The sequence below is a fragment of the Macadamia integrifolia genome, chromosome 10 (genome assembly GCF_013358625.1).
Source record: "Macadamia integrifolia cultivar HAES 741 chromosome 10, SCU_Mint_v3, whole genome shotgun sequence".
NCBI lineage: Eukaryota > Viridiplantae > Streptophyta > Magnoliopsida > Proteales > Proteaceae > Macadamia > Macadamia integrifolia.
The window spans coordinates 5,169,392-5,180,551 of record NC_056566.1 but is presented as its reverse complement, the minus strand read 5'-3'; the positions used below and the strand labels follow the sequence as shown (position 1 = coordinate 5,180,551).

At 38.5% G+C, this 11,160-nt stretch overlaps 1 protein-coding gene and 2 non-coding genes across 3 annotated transcripts; 2 read left to right on the top strand and 1 right to left on the bottom strand.

The window, feature by feature from the left end:
- Positions 1 to 718: 718 nt before the first annotated feature.
- On the bottom strand, positions 719 to 792 carry TRNAV-CAC. The gene has a single exon. It is a non-coding gene; the product is annotated as a tRNA-Val (tRNA).
- Positions 793 to 992: 200 nt separating this feature from the next.
- On the top strand, positions 993 to 3,994 carry LOC122090947 (pentatricopeptide repeat-containing protein At4g14050, mitochondrial). Its single transcript, XM_042660724.1, has one exon. It carries the CDS (start codon positions 1,212 to 1,214, stop codon positions 3,042 to 3,044), a length of 1,833 nt encoding a protein of 610 aa, XP_042516658.1. The 5' UTR covers positions 993 to 1,211; the 3' UTR covers positions 3,045 to 3,994.
- Positions 3,995 to 11,080: 7,086 nt separating this feature from the next.
- TRNAT-AGU lies at positions 11,081 to 11,154 on the top strand. Its single transcript has one exon. It is a non-coding gene; the product is annotated as a tRNA-Thr (tRNA).
- The last annotated feature ends 6 nt before the right edge of the window (positions 11,155 to 11,160 follow it).

The window sequence follows — 11,160 nt, the reverse complement described above, 5'->3', positions numbered from 1 at the left end:
TTCGGTTTCAATTCGGTTCTGATATGCAGTTTTAATTCGATTTTTTTACCTCGGTTATGAAAATGGTTCCACTTTTGGATCATGGCTATGATGGACCCAAGACCATAATAGACTCAAATTATGGGTCTTATGGCCATTGCTAACTTCAAAATTGTCTTACTATGTAAATATGTGATGATAAATTACAAAAAACACTTACCATCTTAAAAATTCCGCTTAATGATACTAGGGTTTTTCATTTTTTTTTTGTTTCAAGATTAATTCGGTTTGATTTTGGTCCAAACCGACGGCTCTTACACCCTAAATCGAAACCGAGGAGCATATTCACATACTCAAACTGAATTTGAACTAAAAAAATTTGATTGATTCAATCCAATTAATTCGGTTCAATTTCGAATTCGGTATTCAGTATGAAATTGGCGCCCTTAGTTTTGTCACTACTCACTACATCTGCCCTTTGAAGGTGAGCTATTGTTTTCTTTTTCAATTACCCAAAATCTAGACACATTGGGCTACTAAAACAAGAAGTTTACCAAAAAACAAAAAACTACTAAAGAAGAAGACTATGATTTACTTCAAGGCAAAAAGTAAGGGGAGAGAGAGAGAGAGACCCATTATCCAATCACATTCACAATACATCTTTGGAAATTGAAGAAGAATTGCAGAATATATATTTACAAACATAAAAGGTCTAAAAAAGAAAATAAATAAATAAAAATGTCTGAGCCCGGGTTCGAACCGGGGACCTCTAGTGTGTGAGACTAGCGTGATAACCGACTACACCACCCAGACTGGTTGCTTCTACTAACAATCATATTTAATTAATTACAGATAGTGCATTGAATAGCTTGCACTTATTGGTTAATAAATAATTTTCACAATTTACACTTAACTCAATTGGTTAGAGCTCTCGTTTAGTAAGCGGGAGGTCTTGAGTTCGACTTTCAACGAAAGAATCATTTTATTTTTCTTGCACTTTTTTAAAGCCATTTCCCTGTTCTCTACTCTGTCACAGTTCTAATCCGTTTTTATTTTTTTTATTTTTTTTTATTTTTTATTTTTTTTATAATCTCTCATCAGGATTCAGGAAGTGAATATGGCGATGGTTGCCTTGCAACATTCAACGGTTAACAGCTTGGGTTGGATATTTCGATTATAAGTTGAAGGAACCGCACTAAAAGTCGCGTCTTAAGTGATATTGGAATGAATGAATGCAGTGCTCTCACTTTCTCCACCAACTCCGAGCCTGTGCCAAATCCCAAAACCTATTGCAGGGGAAGAAGTTCCATGCCCAGATCATCAAAACAGGTCTGGAACAATGGGAACCACTCCCCAACAACCTTATCGATATGTATGGCAAATGTGCTATCCTCGAAGCCGCATTTCACCTGTTCGATGAATTGCCTCAACGAGATCATGTTTCGTGGGCTTCCATTCTTACAGCTCACAACAAAGCCAATCTCCCCCATCGTACCCTCTCCATCTTTCGCAACATGTTTGCATTCGATCAATTACAACCTGATAATTTCGTCTTTGCTACAGTTGTTAAAGCTTGTGGTAGCTTAGGTGCGGTCAAACAGGGCAAGCAAGTCCATGCCCGCTTTGTCTTATCTCAGTTCACCGATGATGATGTTGTTAAGTCCTCACTTGTTGATATGTACTCTAAGTGTGGGCTATTAGACGATGCTCGTTGGGTTTTTGATTCCATTTCTTGGAAAAATTCTGTTTGTTGGACCGCTATGATATCTGGGTATGCCCGAAATGGCTGGACTTTGGAGGCTGTTAAGCTCTTACAGAGAATGCCCATGAAAGATTTGTTTTCTTGGACGGCTTTGATTTCTGGGATTGTGCAGAGTGGAGATGGTTTTGATGCGATAAAACTTTTTATACAAATGCGGAGAGAAGGCGTCCAAATAATTGATCCTTTTGTTCTTTCTAGTGTAGTGGGTGCTTCAGCAAATTTAGCTGCATTGGAGCTAGGGAGACAGATTCATTGCCTTGTAGTAGTCTTTGGTTATGAATCAAGTGTTTTTGTCAGTAATGCACTCGTTGATATGTATGCCAAATGCAGCGATATTTTGGCAGCAAAAGATGTCTTTGATAAAATCCACCAAAGAGACGTGGTTTCTTGGACTACAATTATAGTTGGTGCGGCTCAGCATGGGAAAGCAGAGGAAGCATTGACTCTTTTTGATGAGATGATCTTGGCAGGATTAAAGCCAAATGAGGTCACATTTGTTGGACTAATTTATGCTTGCAGCCATGTTGGTCTAGTTGACAAAGGTCGTCACTTGTTCAATTCCATGATTAAGGAATACAGAATTAATCCTTCCTTACAGCATTATACTTGCTTGTTGGATCTTCTTAGTCGATCAGGGCATCTTGATGAGGCTGACAATCTCATCAAAACCATGCCATTTGATCCTGATGAAGCTACATGGGCTGCTTTACTAAGTGCTTGTAAGCGCTATGGGAACATCGAAATGGGGATTAGAGTTTCTAATCATCTACTAACCTTAAATCTACAAGAGCCTTCAAGCTATATCTTGCTGTCTAGTATCTATGCTAGTGCCGATATGTGGGATTATGTGTCCAAGGTGAGGAAGTCGATGTCAGTTATTGCAGTTAAAAAAGAGCCTGGATATAGTTGGGTTGACTTGGGTAAGGAGAGCCAAGTCTTCTATGCTGGGGAAACAACATGTCATGTCAAAGAAGAGATTTTTGGGCTGCTAAAGGATTTGGACATGGAGATGAAGAAGAGAGGTTATGTTCCAGATACTAGCTTTGTTCTGCAGGACTTGGAAGAGCAGGAGAAGGAACAACAGCTGTTTTGGCATAGTGAGAGGTTGGCTGTCGCTTATGGGTTGCTCAAGGCAGTTCCAGGCATGGTGATACGAGTAGTTAAGAATCTTCGTGTTTGTGGGGATTGTCATACAGTTCTGAAATTGATTTGTCGTATTGTGGGCAGAGAGATTGTGGTTCGTGATGCAAATCGATTTCACCATTTTAAAGATGGGGAGTGCTCATGTTGTGATTTCTGGTGATAATTGACAAATGTCTTTCAAGCTAAGGCCAAATTTGTTGAGGGGTTGCTGCTGCCTCTATAATATGCTTCACACTGAAATCAATAACAATCTTTGAAAGTTATATATATTTAAGCACAAATATTATTTCCAGAGGATGAGTTTGTTGGGTTCAGGTGGCTGACATATGAGCAGAGATTCATGCTTTACTACTCTTCAATGGGTCTCCAGTTGCCATCTTGAAGATATTGGAAGTCAAGAATTATCATTGTAGGTTCCTGTACAGCCAAGATTGTTACCTCTGTTCAGTGTCTAAAAGATTTGAAATCAACAGGTTTTAAGGAGGGGTTATAATTGTGACTATGGAGCTTCAGTGTATCCAATCGACTTCTTAAAGCAAAAGGTTACAAATGAAGTTGTGCTTCAGGCAGACCAGCGAGGCCTTTCATGAAAATCAATAACAAACCGAAGGTTCTGCTATTCATTGGTGGTCCACCTCCATAACAAAGCTTGTGAGGGTATCTCCTTGGGCCATATCAAGCTGTCTGATGTTCATCTCATGATTGGGCTTGGAGCATGATCTATGTCAATGTGGCACAGTATTTGCTACTTGTACTATTTTTTCCCATTATAAAAACCGTATGTTCATGGTTTATGGGATCTGTTTATTTTATTTTTGCCTTGAAAATTGAATATTCATGTTGATCATTCTGAACCCAAAATTTACAACATCAATGTTTCCTTGTCATGCAGTCTGATTGAAATGTGGTTTTGAAAAATCACATGGTCAAGGACTGCAGTGTATAGAGGTTGATCCAAGGCCATAAGTGTCCTGTGTCTCATTTGGTGACTGATCACTAAGTACCAATGTAATACTGTACAGTTCTCCAGAACTGAGTTCCTAGTATAAGAAGTACTGTAATTGGCAGAAAAAACTGGGTCATTTGTAATTTATGAGTGATCGTTTTAAAGTCCCAGAGCATTGTGATCAGTTTTATAAGGAAGAGAGGAAGGGAGAAGTAAGGACTCCATGGTGACTCAATTCTTTGAATGATAAAATTGCCATCTCATCCATCAACAGGCGCTATGTGCCAAACCACATGAATCTGCCATGTTCTTGTTTCTTTCTACGTCATTGCTGTGTCAATTTTGATATATTATCCAAAATGAAAATAATAGGAGATTGGCAAAAAATGAAAAGGGGGACTTCTGATGATTACTGGTTGGACTAGAATAAAGTACCAGCCACTGTATTCGAACTTTGTTCAGCAATTCATGTGGGATCAAATAGGTATCTAGCTAGAATGATATTTGACTTGGTCTTAGAACTTGGATTTGATTCATTAACTCAGCCAGGTTAGTTGCTGTCTGGATTGATTCATTTGGTTTTTGCCGTATCCTTTTTAATGTTTAATTATTTCAAATTTATTCACCCACTCTACTTGTCGATTCATTTAAATAGAATTTTGGATGAGACAAGATTTTCAAGGTTTCAAAATCAGATCACAAGGACGAAATGAGTAGGATTGAACAGCTAGATCCTACTTGTAAAGCCTATGTAAAATATCCCCTCCCAAGATATCTTTAGGGAATTGTCATGGTTGAATTGGGTAAAATCTTGCATGAACTGAACTACTAAAGCTTGAACTAGTACCTTGAAATTAAGCTTCATCCACCACTCATGACTTCTGAAATTTTTTCTCTTGGTCTAGCATTTTTCCAGTTTCATCCGCTCCCACCTTTTTTTCCCCCCTCTGTTGGGAGGCCAGTTTCATACTATCAACTGTTCTATGCGATCACAGATCACCAACATACAAGGAGAAGGCAGCTGGTGATGAAATGATTACCAGATACTTCACCTCAATATCTCCATCTCCTACTTGTAAAGCCTATGTAAAATATCTCCTCCCAAGATATCAACTGTTCTATTCATGGATCTAGTGCTTGAGTAGTTTTCTTTTTTGTCCTTCCTAATATGAGTTTATTATTAGAAGCCATGTAGCAATCCTTAAAACCTCAGGTATCTATTTTTTGCCTATTGATGCCTTAAATCTTTCAGCAGTATTAACCATGTGAAATTGTACGAGTTGCACAATAGCAACTCTTGTTAATTTGTTCTGTGTGCCCTCTCAAGTTTCTTGAATCATACCATAGATCCATATGAAGCACCTTAATTTCTTTGATCTTGTGAATTTGGGAGTTTTGAATCTTATTTCCCGTGCTTTCTTGTGTGGGAAGCTATAGATACCTTGAGTACTGTGATGTTGTCAAACTCCACAACTCCCGAGAGACTGAGGGGGGGCCTAAGGGTGGAATGATCTACCAGAGGACCCTAAGCCAGCCAAGAAGGTCCTGGCCCAGGATGAAGTTTGCCAAGAAGGGCAAGCCCCAGGATGTGGTTTATGACTTTGAGGACCGATTGGTGCATTGGCACTTGCCTTGAAGCATGCATTTGCTGGCCTCCTGGCTTCAGCGCTAGTGCTGTTAAAAAGTGTCCCAGTGCACGAGGCTCCTACTACTTTGGGGTATGGGATGGGCAAATGTACACTGCCTTACCCCCTGCTTCTGTAGGAGATGCTGTTTCCAAGTTTTGAACCCACAACCAACAGGTTGCAATAGTGCAGCTTAACCGTTGTGCCAAGGCCAGTGCTGTTGCTCTAGGGAATTAACCATCCAACGAACTAGGGCTACTGGTGGCACTGTGAACCATCTTGTCAATGGGACCTCAGACCATTTGGCTTGGTTAGTATAGTAGAATAACAGTAGCAGTATTTAAAATTTGATAACACAAACTCGATTTCATGTTCCTAGAACTTTCATGTCTCTCTCTTTTCTTGGAGGCAATAGATTTGAGATTTTTGATCTATGCACCATTACCTTGAACAATGTCACTATCTTTGGTACAGCAGTGCATTGACTCCAGGTGGTGTCCAAATTGGTGAGATCTATTTTATATTGCATTTCTGTATATGTACACACACAGACTTTGTAGTCCATAAAGACATTTAGAGTGAGAAGAAGTGTGTCCAGTACACCAGGGGAATGATCTCTAGAGCAGCATTACTGTGAGCCATGGATGGAAAGCATGTTACTGTTGATTCCATGTGTTCTTCCTGAACCTGGATTCTCTTGTATTACTGGCTCTAGAGAGAGCTAAATGAGACAATCCAGTCAGCAATTTTGAACACTGGATAATGCTAATGTAGGTTAAATCTTGCCTTCCCTCATGAATCAGAGATTTTTGAATCCTCATTACAAGTTGTCAAGGTGTATGCTGTCCAATTGTCACATGATTTCAATTCCAACTATTTGGTTGAGAAGATCTTTAAGCAGATTGCTGAGTTCCTCCACCAGGTTGTCACCATTACTTTATACATTCAGGAACATGGGAAGCTCTTAAATATCTTCAACAAGGGCCTGATTACAACCAGGAATTTGGGAACCTTAAGGCTTCCTTTGAGAAGTTTTGTCCTTCGACATGCCTGGCTTCGACATTTCTGAGATTTGAAGTATAAAGGATTACGTTAACAGATGGTGGTAGTTCTACTAGTAGTAGTGTATCGGCTTTGGAAGCCCCTCTCTTTTTTCTTTTTTCCTTTTCCTTTATCTCTTTAATTTGCCACCATGTGGTCTTCACTATCAGTAAGTAAAAAGAATGTTAGGTTATGGATTGATTCAATTTCTTTTCGTTCAGATGTCCATGCTGACTTGCATGGGGGATATATCTTCCTTTTCAGGTCGGGGAAGTTCCAGTTACTTAAGAACTAAACTGCAGCTTGTTTATTTCCATCTTCAATAGCCACTTAAGATTCCAAAAGAGTAGTTATAACTTAGGTAAAGCTGCAAATGGTAGCCTTGTTTGTCTTAAAAATATAGTCAAATAAACAAGCTGCAGTTTAGTTCTCAAGTAACTGGAGCCTTGTGTGCCACGGGCTTGCAGAATCAAACGGCATTTCTTAAAACTTGAACCAGTGCCGATTTGATACTTGATCACAACTTGTCTAATGGTGTTACTTTACACGAAGCCAAGTTTGTTCTGTAACGTGTGCTATAGTACTTTGAACAAAATCAATTCCTTCTCTCTTCAGTAGTAGAGAATGAAGAGGTAAAACTGTTGGGAGAAGGCTTACTTCAGAAGAAACCAAGAATTAGATGACAAGAATGATATCTGTGACCCAATCCTTGGAATTGGAAGTGATTGAAGTGATGAATTTGTTGATTTAAATTTTCGAATATCTAACTGCAACGGTTAAGTTGCACTATTGTGACATGTTGGTCACAAGTTCAAACCTTGGAAACAGCCTCTCCTGCAAAGCAGGGGGTAATGCTGAGTACATTTGCCCCTCCTAGACCCTGCAGAAGCAGGACCCTCGTGCACTGGGTTGCCCCCCTAACTGCATCTCTATAGTTAAATTGTCTACAATCTATCTGCATTATGTGCAATCTGGATTTCGAGGATTTGAGCAGAGCCCGATTGGAAATGCTGTTGTATTCGACAAAGTTTCCCCATTCCCTTTCCTGCACAATTCAGTTTGTCCTCCATTCTATGTAGTTTCTTTGTTGTTGTGGAAATATTTCTGGATTCAAAGCTAGTTTGCATTATCCAAATTTTATAGTATAGAATAACCTCAGTGATAACAGAATGATTCTCGGAGATTCTCGGTTCTCAAAGGGTTCTCAAGTTTGAATTTGAACTCCTAGTTGACCGATTCTCAAGTGGTCTCTTTAGAGTTTCAGATAAACACAACTATCTAAACCTTATTTTCTCAAGGGTTGAACCAGTCTTGCGGGTATACGTTTACACAACAGTCATGTATTTAGTTCCTATTATCTTGTAACAACTCCACAAAATCTGTAACATTCTAATATATAACCAATGTAATCTAATAGAATAAACATACTATTGAATTCAAATACAATACTCAGTCTTTCACTCAGGGCAAGCATATGAAACTTCAGATGCTCTTGTTACTACAAAGACGGTGTTAGGAATTGAATGGCTTGAGAACAAATGGTGTTTCCTCTCGGATATGTTTCATTGATGTAATATACACTTATAAATGCCTCTGCTTTCTGCTTGGTTGGTAAAAAATATAAAAGAGAAAAATATGAGGAACATGAGAATTCAGGAGGCTTTTATGCTGAACTGACAGTAAGAGGATAAAAATTGTAGATGACAAACCATGAATCCATACTTGTTGATGTCAGGGGTTTCTAAGTTCTGGGCTACTTTTTACTAGTTTCTTTCTCTAATCCTCTCTTTAATGTAGCTAGGCCTCTATAATTTCAACTTTCAGTAGCAATTCCTTTTGTAAATCCTACCTATTCTCTTATCTTCATAACAGGACAGTCATGTTAATGGATCAGCTTAGAAAAAGTGATTATATTTTAGAGGCTTCCCCTTCCTTAATTGAAATCAATTGATTTGATCTTATCCCCTTCTCTTCCCATATGATTATACTCTTATCCTGATTGTTTTCTAGGGTGGCAAGTTGGTAAGAATGTTGGCAGGTGCTATAGATCCTTTCATTGATTATTTTTGGGACTGAAAGGGCACTTAGATACACAGAGTGATGTGATTGACTTGAATTCCAATCTGATAGTTAAAAACTTGGCAGCTCTTGACCACATCCATTTCAAATATTCCCATATTAGTGATAAGAATTACCTGGAACATAGGTTACTGCTCAAAGTTATCACACCTTCCCCTTTCCCCCTAGGGTTTCATTAATTAGTTTTGTGTTACATGATACTTCAGTCATAATTCCATCAGGTGTTGATCATTCTTTGATATTATTTCTATCTGTGTAGTTACTTATAATCTCTGAATTCTCTTAGATCATGATTGAATGATACATACAAAATGGATCATGCCAACAAAAGGCAACTTGGTGTGACACATGTCCTTGTCACCTTGGATTCTCTATCTCCATATTCAATAATCTAATTAGATACCCTTCCCACTGCCCTCCCCCCTGCCAACAAAAGGCAACTTGGTATGACACATGTCCTTGTCACCTTGGATTCTCTATCTCCATATTCAATAATCTAATTAGATACCCTTCCCACTGCCCTCCCCCCGGGTTGAAATCGTCTGCAATTTCGATCTCGTACAATTCCATGCAATACCACATTCAAGGGGTGACACATGTATTGATACCAATACAATGGTCCAGATCTGGTACAACTAATAAAACATTAAATCAGTGAAGAGACATTTAAATCAGATTTGGACCATTGCATTGGTATCAATACACGTATCACCCCCTGAAGGTGGTATTTCACGGAATTGTACGAGATCGGAATTGCAACGATTCTCCCCCCCCCCACACGCACACAAAAAAGAAAACCCTATTAGATTAACCAATATCATTTTGATTTGAATTACCTTTGTTATTATTTTATTAACCAACTTCTTTCCTCTCACATGCTCCCCATTCTGATATTATTTAGATCTTTTTGTAGGGATATGAACATCAAATTTATTTAATCTCATGTTTATCCTCCACCACTACCTTTCTTCAATCTGCGCTGTTACTTACAGGCTGTGTATTGGCATGCATTCTCAAATTAGATTCTGGGTCTATGACTCTAGAACCCATCTCAAACGAGAAAATAAAGAAATTTTTTATTTCATCATATGTTTAAGACCCAAAATATATCCCGGTAATGCATACCAAAAGCAGCCATAATATCTGAATTCTCTTAAAACATGATTGTGTATATTATAATGGCCCATTTGCTTATGGGATTTTGATGGGGTGGGATTAAGGGGTGGTAGAGTTCTACTTATTTTTCCAAAAGTATGGTAAAGTCATGTGCTTAGATATAATGGGGTGGGAAATACTGTAGACAACATTGGCAGATGAGATTTCATGTCTGCTGATGTGGCTTTCATCCCATCCCCTTTCAAAGTCTTACCAAATTGGTGGGACTTTGTGGGGTGGGAAGTCATTGCAATTAATGACTCTCTTTCTTCATTCCTTTATTCTCTCTCTCTCCCACAATTATGTGCTAACCAAACAAGGTTGGGGTGGAAAAGTCCAACTTTGCCCCAACTTTACTTTCCTTGCCTTTGATCCCACCAATATGTGGGACCCAGTAGTCAGACAATCCCACCCCAAACTCCCCTCTAAACAAACGAGACCTAAGAGAAAAGGTTAAGTATATCATTAGTATGCTGAAAGCTAGCACCCAATATGTCTCTCTCTCTCTCTTCCTCTTTTTGAAATGACCCCCATATCTCCTTCCCGAATGATACCCCATCATGTGTCCCATTGATGCTATCTGCTAGCTTCCTGTCGACCGGCGGCATACCTATCCCTTCCCCATATTATAGTATACAAAATGGATCATGCCAACAGAAGGCAACATGGTATGATACATGTCCTTGCCACCTTGGATTCTATATCTCCACAGTCAATGATGGCAGGAATTCTCTCCCAACAATTTAAAGTGAAAGGAAAAGTAGTAGTCTACTTATTAACAATTAAATAAGCCAATATCATTCTGATTTGAATTATCCTTTTTCTTATTCTATTAAACAACTTCCTCTCACATGCTCCCCATTCTGATATTATTGAGATCTTTAGTTGGGATCTGCAGATTCAATTTATTTAATCTCTTGTTTATCCCCCACAACTACCTTTCTTCAGTTCTTTGATAAAGGTCAGACCACCTTAATAATTGTTGGATCCTTAAAAAGTTAACATAGTACTCTTGTTTTTTTGTGGCTAGAAACATAGTACTCGTTATATTTTTTGCTTTTAGATATTATTTATGGTGTCATTATTTACAAGCAATTTTTTAAAAGCCCACTGAGTTAGATATCCCACCAAGCTACCATAATTGTCTTAAAATATATCTGCTCCTCATTTCACATCTTTATGGTAATATCATGTGATTAGGTGTAGGTTTGGATTCGCCGCATCTGCCTCATGGTTGGTATGGAATAGTTGATGGTTTTCATTTTTCCAGTTTGTCAAATGGTATGAATTAGTTTCCCAGATCTATATACAATTTATTTTAATTAAAAAATGCAATCATTTTCCCAACTTGCTTTCACAGCTCAGTTGGTTAGAGCACCCGTTTAGTAAGCGGGAGGTCTTGAGTTCAACTCTCAATGAAAGCATTTTTT

Bases quoted from the DNA above. Each gene is read 5' to 3' on its own strand.
- LOC122090947 (XM_042660724.1), top strand. From the start codon at position 1,212: ATGCAGTGCTCTCACTTTCTCCACCAACTCCGAGCCTGTGCCAAATCC.